The sequence below is a fragment of the Chenopodium album genome, chromosome 19, assembly GCF_948465745.1.
Source record: "Chenopodium album chromosome 19, dcCheAlbu1.1, whole genome shotgun sequence".
In the NCBI taxonomy this organism is placed as follows: Eukaryota; Viridiplantae; Streptophyta; class Magnoliopsida; order Caryophyllales; family Amaranthaceae; genus Chenopodium; species Chenopodium album.
Window position 1 is genome coordinate 42,157,900 of NC_137852.1, and position 23,114 is coordinate 42,181,013.

Consider the following 23,114-nt stretch of genomic DNA (forward strand, 5'->3'; position numbering starts at 1 on the left):
GGTCGGGTCTAACCCTTTCTTCACGGGCTCGGCATGGAGGAGCCCATACGTTGGCCAGGAAGGACTAGAGCTCTAGAACTCTAGAAGTAGAGGTAGTTAATGAGTCGTTTTATATTCGCCTCTATCGGTGTAAAATATTTGATTTAAGTTTGAAGGTTTCTAAGGCTCTTCCTAAATAACGTAACCCATAGATTATTATAGAGAATATATTAGGTTTCGAGTTGAGCATGATATGTTTGATTAGATTTAGTTTTATGTACGGGTTGGATTAGTTTTATCTAATTTATTTGGAATTGAATCTTGCCTAGATATTGTCTTTAAAGTTTCAATGAGCTACTTCGTATTTATAACCGAAAAAACTATTTTGGAATATAATTTATGGAGTCTTTCACGAGTATGAATGAACATGCAATTTTGTCGTGATATTCATTTAATAAAAACAAACCTAAAGCAATTCATATACTTGTATTAGATAAAGTGATAAACAAGCGATATACTATTTCAAACACAAAGCAAGACCACTTTCAAAATTAATTGATCCTTTTCGTTTCTAGCCACACAAGTTAATCAAACTTTAAAACACAATCAACTTACAAAAACTACGACGATTAATCAATAAGGACAATAACATATATAACAAACAACTATCAGCCAATAACTCATTCAGTTCCAAACTCATTTGTTACATTACAAGTAACAACTAATTGTCAAATAAGGCCACAACTTCAAAAATTGAAAACTATTGCAAACAAGTGGCAAACTCCAACTCAAACTTTGCACTTGGTGGGTTTAAAGACAAAAACTTTTTTATTTTATTTTTTTGTAGTATCTTCTTCAACTTCTAGTAGTATCATCTCACCAACTTAGAGAGAGAAGCAAAAAACAATAGACAAGATGAGTAGAAGTGAGAAGGGGCAACAACCAAAGGCAGTGGTGGTGGGAGGAAGCATAGCTGGAGTATCGTGTGCACACGCGCTATTATCCGCGGGTTGGCAAGTTGTTGTGGTTGAGAAATCAACTGGGCCCACTTCTGGTAGCCCAACTGGTGCTGGGCTGGGCCTGGACCCTCTGGCCTGCAACATCATCACATCTTGGCTCGGTGATTCTGCCCCTCTTTACAAGGCCACCTTGCCTCTTACCATTGACCAGGTCTTTATAGTTTTATTCATTTTATATGGTTTTGATATTGGTTCGTTTTCGCATGATAACTTTGACGGAGATTGATTTGCAATAATTAAATATGTGTATCGATAGAAAAAAGTAACGAGGATATGGGGTTTTGTGTGATTTATGTCTAAGTAGAGTACATTTTATTTTCCTTGCAATTATAAAATTAGGTTGCATTTAAATTTAGGTGTTAAAGAAAAAAGGAGGAAAAAAAATGAAAAACGCTAGAAGGAGGGGTCGAACCTCCGACCTTGTGGTTAACAGCCACACGCTCTAACCAACTGAGCTATTCCAGCTTGTTGGTTGGATTTGTCTAGTTAAATATTTGTATAAAAAAAACAGTATGGATATGTAATCAATTAATCCCCTCTATTATGATTTTATGAATCATGATACTCCATCTTTCCTGAATTATTAGTCATGTGTGTTGCTCCACATTATAAAGAATTCATCGAAATTTCTCAAAGCGATACCGAACAAACTTGGTAACTAAAGTTACTCGTTTCTAAATTAGGTGTCTCATTTTCGCAACCTCTTATTATATGGCATTAATATTTCACACAACGTACAGGCGAAATTCAACTAAATATTATTCATGTTGTGTTGATCCACATAATAAAGAATTCACCGCGATTTCTTAATGTGGTACCGAACAAACAATCAAACAATAGTAACTAACTTACTCGATTCAAAATTAGTTGTCTCATTATTTTTGCAACCTCTTATGGTGTAAATATTTCACACAAGCGAACTTCAACTAAATAAACTCGTTTGTTTGGGTGTTGATTCTTGATACAGAACCAAGTAACAGACATAGACAAGAAGATTACTCGAACATTGACAAGAGACGAAGAATTCAACTTCAGAGCAGCTCATTGGGCTGATCTTCATCACCTTTTACTAAGCTCATTGCCTTCAGAAATATTCTTATGGGGTCATCAGTTTCTGTCATTCTGCATTTCTGATGACAAGAATACAGTCACTCTGAAGGCTAAAATACTTAAAACAGGCGAAATCACAGAAATCGTTGGTGATCTTCTTATTGCTGCAGATGGATGTCTCTCTTCAATTCGACAAACATTTCTTCCCAACCATAAACTAAGGTTCTTGTCTTTCATTCTATCTGACTGCACTAGTTTTGTCACTTCAATTACGACACGAGTTTTGTTGATGTTACCATCAGTCTTGCAGGTATGCAGGATACTGTGCATGGAGAGGGGTGCTTGATTTTTCAGGGAATGAAGATTCTGAGACTATAAGAGGGATTCGAAGGGTGTATCCAGATCTCGGAAAATGCTTATACTTCGATCTTGGACCGCAAACTCATTGTGTATTTTACGAGCTTCTGAACAAGAGGATGAATTGGATTTGGTACATCAATCAGCCAGAGCCAAATACTAAGGTAGAAAATCAAAATAGATACTTGAGGTAACTGTAACATGCTAGTATGCTTGGTTTTACGAGCATACTAGCATGTTACAGTTATCTCAAGTACCTATGTCGTGTCATTGGATTTTCGATTCCTTAAATACTAGCCAGATGCTCGTATTGTGAGTTACAATTTCTTGCAGTCTGATAGCCATATTGCAATAATATTGTGTATATGTGAAACGTGCTTTCAGGCAAGTTCGGTTACTTTGAAAGTGAGCAAAGAAACAATCAAGCATATGCAAGAAGATGCAGAGAAGATATGGGTTCCTGAGTTGGTTGCACTCATTAAAGCTACAGAGGAACCTTTTGTCAATGTGATTTACGACTCTGACCCTCTAGATCAGATCTTCTGGGACAACGTTGTGCTGGTTGGAGATGCAGCTCATCCATCGACTCCTCATTGCTTGAGAAGCACAAATATGTCTCTTCTTGATGCAGCTGTCTTAGGCAAATGTCTCAAGAATTGGGGTTTGGAAAATCTACAATCTGCTCTAAGAGAGTATCAGTCTGCTAGATTGCCTGTTGTTACTAAACAGGTTCTCCATTCTCGACGTGTTGGCAGGATCAAACAGGGCCTTAATCTTCCTGACCGCCATCCTTTTGATCCGATTAATGCTACTCCTGAAGATTGCTTTGAAATCCAGCAAAAGAATGTACCTTTCTTTAGCATTCCTAATATACTGCTAAATTAGCAACTGAAATTTGGTGAATAATATCCACTACATCATAGTAATGCAAACAGAGCTTTTTTTGAACAATAATTACAATGCGCTACACTGATGTGAACTTGATTGGTTGGTTGCCTCTTCTAAGGTTTCCGATTTCCCTTCGAAAACTGACGTCTTTTGCATTAGACTTGTTATTGCACTGACACTTTACAGTACTAGTTTTCCTGATGTAAGCATCAATTTTGCAAGTTTGCAGGATGCTCTGCATGAAGAATATTGTATATATGTCTGAAGTACCCAAGTTGCTGTTTTACAAAAATGAAAAGCAAATCTACAATTTGTTCAGAATGATTAAGCGCCATAACCATGTCTGGAAGTATAATTGATTCATAAATCCCAGAATGTTTACGCTTGTAACCATGTCTGGAAGTATAATTGATTCATGAATACCATAATGTTTAAGCGCCGTAACCATGGCTGGAAGTATAAATGATTCATGAATCCCAGAATGATTAAGCAACATAGCCAGGTCTGGAAGAATAAATGATTCATGAATCCAACATAGGTACTTTTTTTTACTGTATAGAAGTGCGAATATCGAAATGTATGGGTTGAAGTAGGAACACATCGAGGATAAATCTAGAAAGAAATTTATTCAAAGAAAAGCCACAGACGTTGAGGATAAATTAAGAGCTATCTGTGCTGGTTTGTTTCTAATAAGAATCACAACGTTTCCGAAACAAAGTTATGAGTTTACAGCCCCTAGCCTACGCGAAATGAATCGAAGATGAAAGCATTAGCAGCAGAAGTCTACTATGTTGCAAGCAAAAACAGGAAACAAAAATAAATACTACGTAATCAAAACAAGTCGATATGCATCTCCTAAAAGATCAACTCAAAAGGAAATCAGTAAACGTTATTTTCGACACTATTGATTAAAAGTGGCAATCACATTTGAGCTAGTGGAAATACTAACATTGCCAACAGACCAAACTTCATCTTTAATCCTGAATTATGGGATGGTCATTGACCACATTAGAGATTCAAAAGACTAGAGAATAAAAACATTTCAGGCGAATTTTGCCTTTCTACTTTGCATAGCAAGAGATGGTGGCTTTGTAAGTTCAAACTAAGCCGGACCATGAGATGGGAGAGACCACAATACTCCTCGAATATCATGATTAATCAACACCTGGTAAGCACCTAGGTCAGCAATAAAACTCGCTCTATCAAGAAAAATAATGCACATACAGGAACCATAGATCATATATACAAATTATATGACTGCTATGACAATTTGATAGCTGGTTATTGCTAACTAAAGCACACGGAGTTGAGCAAGGAAAGCTGCGCATAGATCAAGGAATAGCATTTGTGGTCCCTGAACCCTTTGTAGATCGAGTAAATACTTCTCCTCACGGGTCTTGTACAGCTGTGAGACAATCACAGCAGAATACGCATTAAAAAGTATACACTTACAAAATAAAAGATCAATGCTAAATGCTGTATTATAGCCTACATCACACAAGCAGCAATACAAATAGCAAAAGCTCAGTGAGAAACTCAAACTGCAAAGGTGATTAGTGACGGTGCTAAAATGTTGTGATCTTTCACAGCAGATTATATGGCTGTACTGTATAAATTTTGAATGAAAGGTATTATGATTTCCACAAAAAATTAGCCCCTTGATTTTCCACCAACCATCTACGACGGCAAGGCACCTGTTTTCATAGGTGAAATATGACGTACAGATACAGAGAGTCAGAGACACTACAACAAAGCATATTCTTGTCTTCTATACATAACTTCCAAATATCCCAATTTTTTCCATCTGAATCTCATATTAGGTTCCACTTTTTCCTCATTACCACGTGATTTGGAAAGATGAGATGAGACAAGAAACAGAGGGAAATGATCTAGAATAAGTGCACAAATGCTAGAAACATATCAAGTGTTTAAGCTTCCATTTCCTACTACTCTGTGTAAAGAACTAAAGACAATTAAACTACTACTTTTTTTTTCCTTGGTTCAAGGAGAGGAAAGTGGTTATAATACATAGATGGATAGAGTAAGAGAGTTAAAGTAAAAAGGTGGGCGGGAATAAGATAAAGATGAAAACAATATAAGAGAATAAGTGGAAAGGTATAAACATTGTGGGATACGATGGTAAAATTTTCTTCTCCAAAAATAGAGCAAAGTAGGTACATAAAAGTAAAATTAAAAATAAAATTAAATAAAAATTAATAAGATGAAAGAAAGAAAGAAAGAAAGAAAAGAGGAGTAATCTTTTGAATTGTCAGGCGTGCATCACTTATGCTCACAACAAATCACTTTTTAAGAAAAACTCTACAGAAAAAACAAATGAAATTCAAACTCATTCATTACAACAAAAGCATTTACGAAGACGCATGCAACTTATAAGTTATAAGCGATAATAATAAGCAAATTATGGACAATTGACGGATTAATCATATAGAGCAGGAGCCACCAATCAATGATGTGTACGAATTAGCATCTATACATGACATACCTGCACCTCAAACTTCACAACGTTGGGAGACCTCAACACTCCATCATTTTCAACTATGTTGGACTCGTCACCAAAATAATTATGTACAGGATTATCGACCATCCCTTCATGTTGACCAGGAATGCCGGGAATCCATCTGCACTTCATGTTATAATGCCCAACCTTTTTCCAGCAGACATTCAACTCTTGCAAGGCTTTAAGAACTTCAGTCATAATCTCACGAGGATGGGCTCGAGACTGCAACCAAATAGAAAACACAACTTACAAATCAAAACCTAATGGGGAAGCTATTCTGGAAACACCCATAAGAGAACAAAATTTGGTGGATTGTTATTACAGTAGTAATAATGCCAGCAAATACCTAATTAGATTAGGGAATAAGAAAATGCATGTTTGATGTTTCCATAATATAATGACAATTTGGTGAGGAATATAATGTCAATGTGGTGAGGGAAAAAAAATCCTTAACACTTTTTCCAAATCACACCCAAAAAGAGACTTAAACCAGACATGGGAAAGTGGCATTGTCCCTTTCATTCCATCCCCATCAATTCCTTTCCAACAGGCCTTGATACTTTTTTTTTCTTATTATCAGACTTAGACCTTATAGGCTATACAAATTTCCATAATTCACGTTGATTGATTACTTTTCTTCAAGCATAATATCCTATTTGAAAAAATAGGGCCAAAAATACCAAGGATAAACACTGGCAGAATTACAAAAACTCAAAATGCCAAGCTTCAAATAAGGTTATTGCATATAAAAAATGATATGGGATTTTTTTAACCTCCCCCCCCCCCCCCCCCCAAACACCCCCACCACCACCCCCAACCCCCACCCCAAAAAAAAAAAAAAAAAAAAAAAAAAAAAAAAAGAACAGTGGTCACGAGGCTGAGGCAATAACAAATAACAATAAACTTCCTACCACAATAATTCATATATTACAGGTTACCCAACAGAGGCTGAACATTAAGTCAAGGAAGAAAAAACAAATGCACATAACAACCAACCTGTAACCCCAAAGCCCATTTCCGCTCAACAGGGAACTGTGGTCGCAAGCCGATTCCCTGGTAATCAACATAGCCATGATACTGGTGCCCAGCAACAGGAGAAGCAACTTCATTTGGATGCATGCGGCCAAAATTGTTCTCCTAAAAAAGCGAAGGAAAATATATTTTAAAGGGAAGCCCACAATGCTACAAACAGAGACAACTGCTTTCAATTCAACAGTATAGGAAAAAGAAACCCAATGTTTAACTACAATTTTTTTAAGAGTAGCATGAAATCTTCTAAAAGTTACAAGAAACATCAACCGATAAAAAATACAGAACTTGTCAAGCTAAGAAATACCAGTTGCACCAACATACATTCATAACTTTGAAGCAAAGTCACTCATAGACTAATATAAAGCTAAATAAATCTGCAAGAAAAAAAAAAAAAAATTACGCACCATTGTTTCTTGGAACTCAGCCCCAAGATAGCCACTTGAAGCTCGGAAGCGGTTATCGAAGAGCAAATAGTATGCAACAGTCCCCTGTGAATAAATTTGAAATTAGTTTCCGTATTTACATAAAAATATAATATGGCAGAAATACTACACATATTAAGACCTCATTTTGGAGCCTATTGCGGAGAGAGTCAATTAACTGGTTTCTGTCAAATCCCATCCTAACAACTTCCTGGAGTATCTCTTCGTCAATCTGTAGAAAGTAAAAGGTCAATTCACATATTGACTACAAAAAGATCAAAGAGCAGAAACATAGCTTATGCAAGTAACAGAGCATAATCATTGAGAGATTTCTCAGAGATCACTCAGGGGCATTGCACTACCCTCAAAGGCATAGATAATGTGAGGTTAACCAATAGAGATTTAATGCACAATGGGACTCAATCTGACAGATAGTCAGTGATGTCTCACACTCAGGAACCCAGCATATCCAACAATTACAAAGGCATATACTTATTCCAACAGAAAGATTTATGGGCAAACCTTCTTTGCTTGCTGCATTGTATCTGGAGGTGGCACGGCTAAATAGCGAGGAAGATGAGCTTGAAACCATGTATGTTGACGGATCTCTGGGATTGTAATCCTCTTCATAGGATCGACTACAAGCATCCGGGGAATCAGATCTCTAGCTCCAGGTGATAAATGACTTGGAAGGGTGTATATCCCACCCTACACAATAAAAATCACATGATACCGCGATTACTCTTCATGATATATAGAAGCTTGATAAAAAATCCTTTTGTCCCCAGCTCATTACTGAAAATTTAAACTCAGTTCAAGTGATAATAAATCTCCTAGTTTTATACAATTTATGGGCCAACAACCATGCCATGACCCAACTTTCCCAACCACTCAATAATTTTAAATAAAATGAACAATTAAAGCAGAAACTTAAAAAAAAAAAAAATCATTTTAAACAATGATAGTGAAATTCTACACGTATAAGATATTGTATATACTCCAAATAAGTTTGTGCTGTAACAATACCCAGTAGAACTCGTTACGCCATTCCGCTTCAACCCTTTATTGTACAGATTTTAATATAAAGAAAAAAAATCTCTAATGCAGAACAACTAACACCCCCCCCCCCCACCCCCACCCAAAAAAAAAGGGTAAGCAATTAGAGAAAGAGATTAAAAATAAATAAATAAATAAATAAAAGCATGTTAAAAAAGACTTCACGACTCTAAAGAGGTTCCAACATGTTGCTTTCCCTTATTAAGCTCCAAAATATTGTCTCCCTCATCCTCCTTTCAAATGAATCAACAACAATAACATAGCACCTCCCTCTTGTATTTGATTTCTCAATTTAATATGCATGAACAGTGTCCTACCACACAGAATGTAAAAAGTGTAGGTAGTTTATGAACCATAGGACTCATATTTCCATTATAGCAGTTTAGTAAGGTTAGAACGCCTCAGGACTTTCAAATCAAAGATGAGGATATGAAACATAGGGCTCCTGCTCTCATCTTGTCTTTCTCTCAAAAGATAGGTCATTCAGCAATATCAATATAATAAGTATCCAATCAAAGTCAAAACTTTTCTTCAACCCCAAATTAACAATATACATCTCCATCCTCTAAAGAACTGGTAAGACTAACATCATGTCATGTTCCAGAATTATGAACCTAAGATGCATTTTCTTAATCACTATAAATGACACTTAGAACATTGGATCTACTATCCTCCATTCCCTCCACCATAGATTTGGTGTCCTCAATACCCAAAATAAAGTATCAGACTGTCCTTACACACATTTCAAGAACTATTGACATCCCAAACCATCACAATCGACATCCTCACCTTTATGCTGATTCCCCTACATGTGCTAGCCAATTAATATCCGTCATTTGAAGAGCTATAAGAGGAACTTGCCCATAGACAGTAGGTTGTTGTAATAAGATCGAGAGTGAGAAAGGAAAAAGTAACATCTTAAACATTTTTCATACTTGGTAAGATATATATAAGGGAAGTGTTCAATCAAACAAAGTAACTCTCTTTCTTTTCTTCCTCAATTCTTCATATTAATTTCCAAGGACCAGTGGCACAGCAGTTTAGGGATGATATTGCTCTTAAATGATAAGCAATTCATGCTTAATTATATACTGTAGTAAGGATACCTCAACTCTACTTCCATTACTTATTAGTTACTACTAATTAATAAATAAATATTAAAACAACAAATAAAAATAAAATTGAGCATTAGTAAATGAATCAAAAGGCAAACACACAAGAATCAAGTCACGTTTCTATTCCAGCTCACTTTCTCCTTTTCTTGGCAATCACATATAATGATATAAATAAAATATGGAAATTTAATTAAATTACATGAATAGCAGAGCCAAAAAGCTACAGTAAACCAATATTGACACTAAAGCATACATGCAAAAAACCACACCGCCTGGTGGCTATCTAGGAACAAAAATTCAGAATAACACATACCTTAATTTTCTTGAAGAGGTTGGGGATGTTTTCATCATCGAAAGGGAGAGTACCACAAAGAAGAGCATATAAGATAACACCGCAACTCCACACATCAACTTCAGGACCAGCATAGAGTTTTCCAGAAATTACCTAAGGGTACAAAGAAAGGCAGACCATGTTTCAAAGAAGTATCATAAATGTCTACTGATGACATTAGCCACTAGGCCCACTAGTATTCTGACAAAGCATTAATAATGTATTCTGGACTATGAAATGACAAAATAAAAGTGCGAGAATCAGCTCACAGTATATCAAAGTGCAATTCTTTTCACGTATCTTTGAAAATTGACAATATAACACCAGGAAAGGCTAGACAATTAAAACAAAAATAAGAAACTTCAAAAGAATCAAGGTGAAGAACAATAAAGTGGCAAGACAAGATCAATAGAAATTTTCAAAAAAAACAGCTAAATGCCAAGCTGAAGGCTTTGATATTCAATCTCCACCTTAAAAAAACAAACGGTATAGGATAATCAGCCTTGGATCGGTGTATAAAGGCTTGATAAGGTCAAATAACAAATTGCACACTTTATACCTCAGGGGCTGCATAATTTGGGCTTCCACAGCTGGTCTTCAGAAAATGACCATCTCTCATAATGTTGCTCAAACCAAAATCCGCTATCTTCACATTGTGATGCGAATCGAGTAGAAGATTTTCAGGCTTCAAGTCTCTATGGACAACCATATTCCTGTGACAATACTCTACTCCTGATATAATCTGCTCCAAAAAAAAGCAACAAAACAAATTAAAAAATGAAGGTAAAATTTTATTTGAGAGATACGACAAGTAATATAAGAACAGAAAATTCTACCTGTTGGAAAAAATTTCTTGCTTCGTCCTCTTGTAATCTACCCTTTTCCACTATGTAGTCAAATAATTCCCCAGACTTGACATACTCCATCACAACATAAATGTCCGACGGTGTCTCAATAACTTCATAAAGTCGAATAATATGGGGATGCATGAACAGTCTCAAAATTTTGATTTCTCTTCTCACTACAAAAGCAGAAAAGACGATTCCATTGTCTTAAAATGATCCTAGTTAAGCCAAAGAGCAAGTAAAAACAACAATGATCTAGCAATCGAAAATCAAGAGCCTACATAGTTCACAACAAGATGATAGCGCATGAAAACAAGCCAAACATAGTTGAAATTCAACTCAAAAGGCGATTAAATTGTGGCAAACAACAAGATATACGATAAAATCAATATCATCAACATACATTGAAAAAGGGGTTTCAACCATTGGAAAACAACCTTATCCCCTACAGATATACATAATCAATCATGCTAGATTGCTAGTTATGTAGACTGAACCACTATAGTTGAACTCAAGCAAACTAGAACGCCACGCCTACTGAAGGAATCCAAAATTGATTTGTTTAAGCTTTCCTAGGTATTCGATTGCTTTTCAAACACAATACCCACACACATTCATCTAAACTTACAAGTTCCCGTTATTTCAATAATATCAACTCGTGAGCACACAACAGTTGAGGAACAAAATCCGAAGCCCATGATGAATATAACAGTAAGAATAATTTTAACATTACAACATACAGTGATAGTCTTGTGAAAAAACACATCAGTCATAAATAATCTAATATGCTAATAAAATCAATTCGAGTAATCGTAAATAAAAGCAAAATCCATACCTTTCTCCTCCATCTCCATATTTTTAATCTTCCGGCGATTCAAAATCTTAATGGCAACTTTATGACTAGTCAATTTATGCTCAGCAATCTTCACCTTACCAAATGAACCAATGCCAAGAGTTTTACCAAGATTATAATTTTGCAAGAAAACATCAACACTGCTGCCGCCTCGGCCGCTATGTCCGTCCATTTCCCTGCAAGAATTGGCAGCTCAGAATCAATCCTCCGTTATAAACAAACAATATATAGGTCAACTTTCATCAATTCAACACTTCAAAAGCACTCCACCATATTGGATCTAACCCTAATTGCCCTCACCACCAAGCTCACTATCATGAATTCAATTTCCGATCCAAATTAACAAAATTCAATAACAATGTAACACGAGATTAATACCAGGAAAATTCCCCAAATCTGGAAATTAATTTGACCTAAAAAATCGAAAAGAGATAAGCAATCAAATCGAAGTATGATAAGACAACAAAAAAAAGAAATGATTGAATTTACCTGAGGACTGAATTGAATAATCTGGAAAAACTAAAACCCTAAATCAAAATATCCTCGAATTGGGGAAAAAATTGTAGGGAAGGAGGACGGACACCCTTTGGCTGTATTTTAGTTTGGGTTGATATTTTTTATTTTTATTATTTCAGAAAAAGAAAATCAGATTCTAATAATCTCATCATTTTTGGGGGGTTTTCGGGTTTTGGACCTGAGGTTTGTTAACAACAATCTACGGCGTAAAATCTAAGTGAAAAAATTAAAAAAAATGATAAAAAAAATAAAGACTACTTGTTTTTGTTTCGTTACTTTTTTTATTGTAAATTATTCTATTCAATTCGACTCAATTTTGCTGAATTTCATTAATTTTTACTGACTTGAAATTAGATTTGTTGCACATAAATGAAATAAAATTTATTTTACCCAGTTTTGAATTTTACTGAATTGAAATTATTTTTATCGACTTAAAAATTGAAATTAGCTTTTACCGACATATAATTGCTATACTGAATATTATTTTTTAAGTGGAAGATGGTGTGTATTTAAATGGGATATAACCTTCAATTTAAGGATTTGATACCTTAAATCTCAGTTATCAAATATTAAGCAAGCTTAAGTAAAACTTTATAAATTTCAATCAATCAATCATCTAATTTAATCTTTTTTTGACAAACAATCATCTAATTTAATCTTGTAAAGATGAAGTTTTGCAATTATGACTTTAATGATAATCTATCTTTTTATAACCGAATTATATGAGTAGTTATATCCTAATTAAAGAAATAAACAACTAAATATTTTAACCATGCATTTTTTTGATTGACGCCATCCAATCTCACAATTAATAGACGACTCGAGCAAAAATGAAACATTAAGAAACAATAGTTTTATCTCTAAGAAGTTACGATTAAAAAAAAAAGTAAGTTCACTTGTTCTGCAAAGAAGGTACTTTTAAAAATAATACCAAACGTACATGTTTTTTTTTTTTTACAAACAAAAAAGAATTTCATTAATAAAACATAGTCAATAGGCACTTACAACCAATTCCAAAGGAATTTAAAATTCCAACACAAATACAGAACACCTTAAAACTAATTATATCGCATATTTGATTAATGATAGTCTTAATAGAAAATTTTATCTAAAGCAATACAATTTGTAAGTTAGCACTTATTCGGCTTTGACGTTAACATCTATGGCAGATTATAAATCTGGCAAGGACGTTAACATTTATGGCAGATTATATTCCAGATACTCCACGCAACAGAATTGATGATTTGAGAATCCCTTGAAAAGTTCTCTTAGTCAGCGAGAACTTGCCTAGTTGAACTCCACAAATTTGTATTTGTGAAGGATTGGAACAACAAGTTCCGTGATGAGTTGTCCATCTGCACCATCTTAGTCTTAACTCGGCGGATCCATTCTGTTTTGCTGCTCCTCAAGTTCCGCCATTTTCGTGTAGCTCTGTGTTGTGCCATTGTTTAAATATTCAGGCTCAGCTAAAACTCATGCGTCTTTGCATGCATATGGCTAATTATGTGGTTAATTAGTACGTAATATGGCTAGTAATCTAGCAATATTCAAAATACAATTATACAAACAAGAAGATAACACGATCAAAGTTAAATTTAACTTCAATAAACATTGCGTCAAAGACAGAATTTTCATTGTAATCGTAATATGGCTAATTATGTAATCCAATTAATCGCACTATATGCTCTAAAGCCTCTATGCCATCATAAGAAATGTGTGGCCTAATGAGCTCAAAACAGAACTTTATATTTGTGTACATGAATAAGCATTACAAGATAAATAAATAAACAATATTCTCTTCCAGCTGATGAGTTTTCGGGAACAAAGCAGCGAATTCTTCCCTTATTATTCAAGAATTAGAATAACAACATAGATCTACCAAAAAGTCAATAAGTATCATACATCAATCTGCTATTATGATCTCAATTTCAAGGAGCGAGACAAGATGTTTTAGATTTACAAGGGAATAAAAATAATTCCACAACATGAACAGCATTTCAGGCTTTTCAGCTTACTGAACATGGAAATGGTGCGAGGCTCACTATTTTACACGAATTTCTCTGATAGATGGTGCAAATCATGCAGCCTTTGGCCATGTTGCTTGGGCCGACATGATGATGCCAACAATCACACCAAACAACCCAAGGGCACTACCAAAAATTTCGATAACCAAAATCTTCACAAACAGCGAGGAGTTTTGAGCATCAGATAAAGCACAACTGCTTCCAATTATACCCACACATAACCTGTTGCAGAGTCACAAGTTAAATATCAAATAAATGAGATGGACAAAGTCCTTCATATTACAGTGGCCAGTGGACAGGATCCGATACATTGCAGCCTGGCTTCCAGGCTACTTGGATCAGTCCACCAGGTGGATGTGTATAGGTCAAACTCCACCTGAACCGGCCTAGTCCAGTTACCCATCAAACTTTAGACGAAAAGGTGGCCAACCTGGGCTCCCCCCAGCCTACCTAGCTCAATGGCCACCCCTACTTATTCAAGGTCAGAGAAAGTATACTCACCCACAGACAAGGTTTGCAAAACCCACAATAAGTCCAGATGCAAAGATTGCATATCCTGCTCTAAGAGACTCTGGTTCATAAATCAGAGATGATGGTACACTCTCTAGCTTTGTCTGCAAAATGATAGCCACAATAACTCCATATATAGCTACAGCTTCACAAAAGATTACACTGAAACAAAAAAAAACATTTTGGTTACTCAAAAGAAGCTGACAAGTAGACGAAAAACATATAAAACATTTCTTACTAAACATGTCACTGATATGTTTACTATTTGACCAATATACACATTGATATCATTGTTCTCTAATTGAACAAAATCAGGTTTCTGAGTGCATTCATAATTATTAATCATCAAAAGCATATACTCCACAATATATATACAAAGTATATAAGTTTAGAGAAGCTAATACTTATTGATCCTCTTTAAATTTGTACAGATTGGAGAAAATTCAATGAAGAACTGACCACGAAAGGAATTTGAAGGAGACCATAATGAAAGTACAGTAAGTAAAAAGGGGAAATTGTTAAGTAGGCTGTAAAAGACTAAATCAATCACTATTATCGGAATTCAAAAATCCACATCAACGTCATACTTCAGTTTTATCCAATTTATTAAGGTCGACAACAGCATATTAAAATTACTCCGACAAAAGGCTCTATAAGAGAACATATGACTTCAAGAACCTCAAGATAAATTTGATCCAAGGATCAAATGCAGATAGATAAAGTTTCTGTCTATCCAATGTTGCTTTAATCAATCCTTATCCAAACATCCTCACTGCCTCAATACCTTGTGATCTTAGATTACTTTTTCTACATACTGTCATGAAGTTGAGCAAAACCTTGCACTTTCAAACTTCATGCTCCAAAAAAAGTCATTATAAACTACAATCCTCATCTTACTTATACTTTGCCAACATGGCTGCCTCAACACGAACATACGAGCATACCTCTTCAACTCTTTCTTATTAATAGTAAGATTTCTAGTCATTTATGTACATCGACCATTAAATCACAGGGGGCGGGAAAGTTGATGTAATGGTGTTTTTGCTGTCTCGTAATACGTACTGTGCTGTTTTGAATAATTGTCATTGCCTGTATTCAAAAATTAAAATAATTATAGTAGGAATGATGCTTTCCATGGTTATTGTCTCGGAAAGTGACTTACAGAAAGTTTTTGTATTTTATATAGTGATGTTTTGCTTGGAACTTCCATTAAATGATTTTTTTTAATTTTTTTTTTTTTATTTTATACTGTGAGATACTTGATTCCCTATCTGTGCATTTTTTTTTCACAGTGAATATCATGATTTTAATTCATATGCTAAGAGGTAGATTGGATGGAGATTTAGCGATGCATCAGTACAGGCAGACATGAAGTTGTGGCCATTCAAGGTTACACCAGGACCTAGGGAGAACCACATGATTGTTGTAAGCTACAAGGGAGAAGACAAGCAATTTGCAGCTGAAGAAATTTCCTCCGTGGTCCTTACCGAGATGAAGGATAAAAGCGAAGTATACATAACATAAAACACAGTAAGGAAGTCCTATGCTACCCGAAATCAAAGTAAGAGCCTCATAATTTTAACAATTTGAGCATGTGTGCATGGACACAACACATCATTTTGAACAAAAATCATCAAAACAGTTCACAAAAAATCAAAGAGGACAAACATTATTACATAACATACCCAAACAAATCATTCTCCAGAAAGACAAAATGGATCAAAAGGCAAACAGCTTTTATTTCAACAAAACATTAACACAAACATCCTCACTATCTCAATACCTTGTGATCTTAGATTACAATTTCTTCCTATCTTTTTCTACATAATGTCATGAAGTTGAGCAAAACCCTACACTTTCAAACTACATGCTCCCACGAAAGTCAATATAAACTATGATCCTCATCTTACTAATAATAGTACATATACTTGGCGAATGGCTGCCTCAACACGAATGGAATAGCGTACCTCTTCAACTCTTTCTTATAATAAAGTAAGATTACTAGTCATTAATGTACATCGACCTCATTATCTTTCCACAGCAAGCGCAACAACAATGGACAAAACCGTGCTTCTTCAAAGCATACTAACCAATTGCTTTTAGTCTGATTAAGAAACTGTCTGCTTGTACACAAAATATCTCAGCTCAAGCACCAAATGTTACAATCTAAACTTCCAAACCGCCGTCACTCTATCAACATACTATAACAACTTCAAATTTCACAAACTAAACCTAGCATCAAACCAATTGACTATTCGACTACCAAATGATTGATTTCGATGATCTAATCAAACTTATCTTTCTTATCTTCTCTAACCCAAAGTACAATGTCAACTATAATACATCAATCTTCCACAAAATCAACCATAATTTCAAACATAATACAAGATCAAAGATTTCCATCACCCAATCCAAATTTAATCAAAAACAAAACACAATGCTGATTAACAGATTTACAATATTGTCAACTGATAGCATAATCATCAAATTAAACTTGCAAAATTAACAATTTAAGAGCCAAAAATTACAAGGTAAAATTATAAACAATTACCTGATAAGATTTTTGGAGGTAATTCTAGGAGCTTTGATTGCCGCACCAATTAAACTACTCCCAGTAATGTAAATTCCCCTAAAAAATTCAAAAATAATCAAATTAATCAAATTCAAGACAAAAATCACAATTAAAAAAAAACCCAGAAAAAAACATGAATTAGAAATTTACCAAGCAGCACCAAGAACAGATATTCCAATAGAAAGGGCAATACCAAGGGCAGAAAAGGTATAAGGGGAGATCTGAACCAGAGCTCTGGCCCATGAACTGGTTACTGGGTACACCATAACTATACCTTAAATTTTCTCTCTCCTAATTTGGTGATGAAAATTGGGGGATTTGATTTCTGGGTTTTTGTGATCTGATCTTGAATTTTGGTGGGTTGTTCGTGGTGGTGGTGTCAGAGGAAAGAGAGAGAGAGAGAGAAAATGCTAAGGATTTGAGATTTGGGAATTGGGATGATTTTTGTTTGCTCGTGTAAATCTTGTGGGCTTGTGTTTTTGGTGAGTGGTTGAATGGGCTCATTGCTTGTTTGTTTGAGTTCTTTCATGTGGTTTGGATTCGGCTCGGCTCGACTTGACTCGATTTGAACTCGTGTGATTGGATTCAGTTTGAATTGACTCGACTTTGAACTCGGTATATTAAAACTTGAAGATTACTTTTTTGCCCATTTACTCACAAGGTACAACAGTACAAGGATGTATATGGGCAGCCAAACAAGTTTGATTTAGTGGAAAAGATTGCACCTTCTAACCTTGAGATTGGGGTTTAATCTCCACTAGTCCACTAGTGGCACTTTGAGGGTGGGATCTCTTACCCTTTCCCCCTTACTCTGACTCGCAAATACCAAAATAATGACTTTGGTTGTACGGTTATACCTTACAAGAAAAAAGTCTGGTGCTTGATTAAATTACTGTTATAATTTGAATTCCTTATGAATCAAATAAATAAATATTTAAATAATAAGGAAAACGCCATGGTTAGCATGTAATTTAGTGCAACACAAAAAACTAAAACCTTTTTAAAAATTTCTTAAACTGAATTAGAGTTGTTAATAAAATCATGCAAATGATGTTTAGCCTATAAATATGGAGTTTGTTTCTTCAAGTACCTCCATAAATACTCTAAGAAAATAAATAATGATATACTAACACACTTACTAATACAAATATTAGCAAGCTAAGTAATCATGGGAGAATTCACATCTTTTTGCAAAAGAATAGTATCAACCACAATACCAGTGCAACCTGGTAAAAAAGTACAATTATCTAGCCTTGATCTTCTTATGGAAAACCAACACCTTAAAATGTTAATTTATTACAAAACTCCCAAATTAGGGTTGCCAATTGGTGAATTAACTACTAAATTTAGGATACTTCTTGCAGAAGTTTTATCATATTTTCCTGCAATTGAAGATTAGTAAAAAATGATGAAGATAATTGGATGATTAAGTGTAATGATGCAGGGGTAAGAATGGTAGAGGCTATTGCTAAAGGAAGTGTTGAGAGTTGGTTAGAAAATGTGGATGAAGAAAAGGAAAAAAAGCTTATTTATTGGGAAGATTGGTATCATATACCATATTATTGGGCCACTTTTTATATTATGGTAAGTAAGTATTTTTATATAAAAAAAATACTTATTTGTTCTTTCATATTTCATATTTCATTTTTCAAATATTTATGTTGTATCGATAAAAATATATTGTAACCCGTCTTCTAAAATTTTATATACAGTTTGTTAATATTGATCACATATAATGAATGAGTCCTCATTTGTCAAACATTTATAGCTTACTAACTTATGGTTTGATTAGATGTTAACTGTTTGATCGTTAATTTAGTTATTGTATCAATTTGTTTATTAATGAATAAGATTTTGCGCATGTTGCTAGATAATTTTTTGAGAGTTAGAATGACAGATAATGTAGACAAGATATGGTAATCGAAGAAACAACATCGCATGTGTCATTGCAATACTATATCTCAACCTTTTCTTTGTTGTGCTGATTTCTACTTGTGTACTAATTTCACATTTTAGGTGACAGAATTTGAAGAAGGTGGAATGGCCATTGGCTTGAGTTGCTCACATCTTTTAGCTGATCCATTTAGTGCAACCCTACTTATAAAGGCTTGGGCCGATAGAGTACTTCGAGGAAACATCTTTATACCACCTTTCTTTTACCCTTTACCCAAAATAACCTTGGGCCTTAAGAAAGCCCATAATCAGCCCAATGACCATTTGATCAATCACTACAAAAGCCTCATAGAAGGCCCAAGACCATCCAAAGCCCAACATTCTAAAACTGTTGCTCTTTCATTTTCAGATCACATGGTCCAAGCTTGCATGGATTTGACCGACTTGAATGGCCTAAACAATGGGTCGGATCCTTCACCCTTTACCGCGCTTGTCGGGTTGCTTTGGGTTTGCATTAGTAGAGTGAAAGGAGAGACAAATGGGCTTGTGGATATGTCCATGGGTTTGGATGTGAGGAAGGTTTTAGAATTGGATCAAGGGTATTTTGGTAATTGCATGATCTACACCAAAGTTAATGGAGATGACATTGAAGGGGATGATCAACAATTAGCAACTCAAGTAATAGGAGAAGCAATTAGGAGGGTAAACAAGGAGGGAATTATTGATTTAATTGAATGGTTAGAGCATTATAATAACTTCTCCCCAATTTCTTCATTCGACAAGGGTAGTTTGGTCTTTTTGAACCTTGAGAGTGTGGACCCGTATTCAGCTGTTTTCTTGGAAGGGCATGAACCATTCAGAATTAGTTATTACAATGAGTCAGCTATTCTGAATAAAGGGAAAGTTGTGGTGCTTCCATCTCATCCTAGTGAAGGGAGATTAAGTAGAACGATAATTGTTACACTTCCAAATAATGAAGCTATTGAATTATGTGAAGATAAACTTCTTGCTAGCTTCTCTCCAAAGATTATAATGGGAGCAAGAAGATCCACTAATTAAGGTCACACTATATAGATTTACAACATATAGTTGCGTAGCAAATAGTATAATTAGTCATTGGTGATAATTTCATGCAATAATCATATATGTATTTGAACAAAATCATATGTATGTTTTCTAGATATATTTTATCTTAATAATTTGTCAAAATTTGGTATAGTTTTGTCACATTTTTTCCCAATTATTACGAAATAGCTTCTTTATTATTATTATTATTATTATTATTGGCTTACTTCTCTCTCACTCGATTTCCAAATGCTAAAAGAATTCCTATAGAGAACGAGTCATATCACGTTGTATTTGAATATGCTAGTCATCCCTAAACAATACACTCCATAATATAGCTTAGCTTATACTCCCTAAACTCTTGTACTTGTTAAGCACCTTGTTATTTTTTTTAACGGTAAACTACGGGGAGGGCCCCCATCCTATCACAGGAATGGAGCTGTGAGCCTGTGAGGAGTCGAACCCCCATCACATGGGGGGGGGGGGGGCGGGGGGGAGATGGAGGGACTAACCATCCCTCCATCCCCTCACTCCTCGTTAAGCACCTTGTTATAGACGTTAAGAAAATAACATAATTCAACATATCATGCTGTGCTAGTTACCTCACCTAGCTCAATGCCATACACTGATACAAAAGGTCTACAATTATTACTAGTTGAAGCAAACTCAATATGTTACGTAACATTATATTGCATGCGTGTGTTGTTGAGTGTATCACACCTAGGAAGCACAACTTTGCACTTACGTCTTTTCCTCGACATGCCATGTTAGTTGTGCCATTAAGCACGAGTTGCACGATTATTATTGACTATGGTGCATTGATGCCGTATTTCCCTAGCCTAATAATATGCACTAAGACTACTTAAATACTCAACCCCATACATATATAGCTATAAGCTATAGTCTACGATTAGTACTTTTATCATCCGAAACTATATTTCCTCTGTTTTATCAGTCGCAACGTTGGGGTTTTACGCTTGGCAATACACATTTTATATCCATTTATATCTTTAATATAATCACTCGTTAGTAAAATTTATATAAAAACTAATCGTGTGAAAGTATAAATCGAGACAAATCTAACGATGTTTCACATGAAGTCATAAATATGTTTTTCGTAAAGTAGAAATCACAAAAAGGGATGATTTTGTTTTATTTATTATTTTTTTCTTACGTTAAAATTAATTACAAATCATTTATCTAAGCTAATTTTTAAAATACATTTATTAATTTTGAAATAATTTGAATTTATTTTTCATAATTAAACTTACTTTACATAAATTTAACCTGAAATATTAACTCTAATTTAATCTATTTTATAAGTGAAAATAAGGAAAACATATCAAATAGGGCATATGTCTAACCCAATTAAGTTGAGTAGCCTTCTCATCTACTCATATTTATGGATTCTAGAAGGTCATCAATAATAGTAGAGATGATTAATTTAGGATATGATTAAATAAATTAATCAAATCTACACCAAGATCGACTTGCTACATTATTTTATACTTTGTATGTTCAATTTTATATTAGTAGATGTTTTGTGAAACATGCATGTGGCTTGTAACTTGTTTGCCTTGATTGCACTTCATATAATGTAGCTGCATCGTATGTAAGCGAGGAAGATTCGGACGACCATTCATCAGCAAATGATATTATTAGTCATGTGCATGCAAGAGTGTCATGTACAAGATTTGTAAATGTTTCATATGTACGTGTACACCAATAAATAGTACAGTTGTAGAAGTTTTAATTTTTCGATACAATTACAATAACCTACGTTGTTTTAGCTAGGATAATTGGCTATGGCCATATTCTCTTACGTTGAAATTCATTTCAGTTCAGTTCAGCTCAGTCAGTTCAGCTCAGTTCACCTCAGCTTCTAATTTCCTTCTCTTATAAAATATTCAGTTCAGTTCAGCTAAGTTCAATCAATGAGAACAGGTTCTATAAGTTTTGTAATTAGTTGTAGCTTATTGATATCTCTGGTTGTATTTGTTAATTTGACTAGTTGGTTATATTTATTAGCTAGTTTGAATAGCTGGTTGTAAATAACTGATTGTGTAAAAGTGTTTAGTAAATACAGAGTAACTGTTAATTGTTAGTTGTTTAAATGAATTGAAAAGTCAAAAAGCTAATTTAAAAAGGCTCTTATAATGAAATGAAGGAAGATACTAGTCATTGTTGTAAGTCTGTAACATATGTCGCGTGAAGTGCTTATGATTGATTTTTGTAGGACTTGAGCTTGGTTATTAGATTGTCCTCTAGTCTGTATAGCTCATTGAAGATTATCGATGACCTCACTTATATTGATCTATACAATATGTGCAAGTAGTTGTTTAACTTAAACATTATTCCAACAAACTTTGTCTGCACACTACTATTTAAATACTTTAATGAAACAAAACTTTGACATATATATGTTGTTGTTAATATAATTTATTGAAGTAAATTAAAAGGTTGATTAGTTTCATTAAATATATTTATAATACAAGTAATGATCACTTCCACATAACAAAATTCAATAATACCTTACTTAAAAAAATGAAAAGGTCAAACTTATTTTAAAATTCAATTTAAACACATGATCAAGTGTAGAAACTATATAAATTAAATAAGAAGTATATATTAAAACTTAAAATCATTTGTCTCTACAATATATAATATAGTCTAAAAACTATTTAAATGGCCGTACTCAACCATCTTATTTGTTATTTTAAAGTCTTGGTTGTGCATACGCACGACCTCTTTCGGCTCTTTGTATTTCTAGAAAGTCTTTGCTCGTCGTAGCAGTTAATAATTAGGGTATAAATTACGAAGTATGTCTTAACTACTTTGATTTCTATTAGATAGATTGTTTTTGAAATCTCTATTAAATAGATTGTTTGTTTGTATATGCTTTGCCAATTTGCTTATATACAAGCAGCTTGGCAAATGGTGGGCCGAGAAACGACAAGAGATGATTATATTAAATGGATGTTTGAATATGTGATGCATTTAATATACATAAGTATATAGATGAATATCTATCAATCAGCCAGTTTATTATCGAAATTCTTAATTTTCTTT

At 34.3% G+C, this 23,114-nt stretch overlaps 3 protein-coding genes, 1 non-coding gene and 1 pseudogene across 4 annotated transcripts; 2 read left to right on the forward strand and 3 right to left on the reverse strand.

The window, feature by feature from the left end:
• Window positions 1-525: 525 nt before the first annotated feature.
• Window positions 526-3,477, forward strand: LOC145595716 (uncharacterized). The gene is made up of 4 exons (XM_081652134.1): window positions 526-1,149; window positions 1,966-2,270; window positions 2,359-2,569; window positions 2,790-3,477. Exons 1-4 carry the CDS (start codon window positions 895-897, stop codon window positions 3,288-3,290), a joined length of 1,272 nt encoding a protein of 423 aa, XP_081508260.1. The 5' UTR covers window positions 526-894; the 3' UTR covers window positions 3,291-3,477.
• TRNAN-GUU (transfer RNA asparagine (anticodon GUU)) lies at window positions 1,390-1,463 on the reverse strand. The gene has a single exon. It is a non-coding gene; the product is annotated as a tRNA-Asn (tRNA).
• Window positions 3,478-4,140: 663 nt separating the features above from the next.
• On the reverse strand, window positions 4,141-12,121 carry LOC145595717 (SNF1-related protein kinase catalytic subunit alpha KIN10-like). Its single transcript, XM_081652135.1, has 11 exons — window positions 11,955-12,121; window positions 11,448-11,641; window positions 10,604-10,788; window positions 10,327-10,509; window positions 9,750-9,881; window positions 7,788-7,973; window positions 7,408-7,497; window positions 7,248-7,331; window positions 6,808-6,948; window positions 5,797-6,033; window positions 4,141-4,698 (listed from the first exon to the last, which is right to left on the reverse strand). Exons 2-11 carry the CDS (start codon window positions 11,635-11,637, stop codon window positions 4,585-4,587), a joined length of 1,542 nt encoding a protein of 513 aa, XP_081508261.1. The 5' UTR covers window positions 11,638-11,641; window positions 11,955-12,121; the 3' UTR covers window positions 4,141-4,584.
• A 1,640-nt stretch (window positions 12,122-13,761) lies between these two features.
• Window positions 13,762-17,540, reverse strand: LOC145593738 (V-type proton ATPase subunit c''2). The gene is made up of 4 exons (XM_081650073.1): window positions 17,238-17,540; window positions 17,067-17,144; window positions 14,507-14,677; window positions 13,762-14,227 (listed from the first exon to the last, which is right to left on the reverse strand). Exons 1-4 carry the CDS (start codon window positions 17,351-17,353, stop codon window positions 14,059-14,061), a joined length of 534 nt encoding a protein of 177 aa, XP_081506199.1. The 5' UTR covers window positions 17,354-17,540; the 3' UTR covers window positions 13,762-14,058.
• A 715-nt stretch (window positions 17,541-18,255) lies between these two features.
• On the forward strand, window positions 18,256-20,039 carry LOC145594423 (protein ECERIFERUM 26-like; annotated as a pseudogene).
• Window positions 20,040-23,114: the final 3,075 nt, after the last annotated feature.

Excerpts from the sequence above, each read along its gene's own strand:
- LOC145595716 (XM_081652134.1), top strand. The coding sequence starts at position 895 with ATGAGTAGAAGTGAGAAGGGGCAACAACCAAAGGCAGTGGTGGTGGGA. Across the intron at positions 1,150-1,965 it reads TGCCTCTTACCATTGACCAG|AACCAAGTAACAGACATAGA; the intron begins GTCTTTATAGTT and ends TTCTTGATACAG. Across the intron at positions 2,570-2,789 it reads AGCCAGAGCCAAATACTAAG|GCAAGTTCGGTTACTTTGAA; the intron begins GTAGAAAATCAA and ends ACGTGCTTTCAG.
- LOC145595717 (XM_081652135.1), bottom strand. The coding sequence starts at position 11,637 with ATGGACGGACATAGCGGCCGAGGCGGCAGCAGTGTTGATGTTTTCTTG. Across the intron at positions 7,332-7,407 it reads GCAATAGGCTCCAAAATGAG|GGGACTGTTGCATACTATTT; the intron begins GTCTTAATATGT and ends ATTTATTCACAG. Across the intron at positions 4,699-5,796 it reads TTGTGAAGTTTGAGGTGCAG|CTGTACAAGACCCGTGAGGA; the intron begins GTATGTCATGTA and ends ATTGTCTCACAG.
- LOC145593738 (XM_081650073.1), bottom strand. The coding sequence starts at position 17,353 with ATGGTGTACCCAGTAACCAGTTCATGGGCCAGAGCTCTGGTTCAGATC. Across the intron at positions 17,145-17,237 it reads TCTGTTCTTGGTGCTGCTTG|GGGAATTTACATTACTGGGA; the intron begins GTAAATTTCTAA and ends TGAATTTTTTAG. Across the intron at positions 14,228-14,506 it reads TTTGCAAACCTTGTCTGTGG|GTTATGTGTGGGTATAATTG; the intron begins GTGAGTATACTT and ends ACTCTGCAACAG.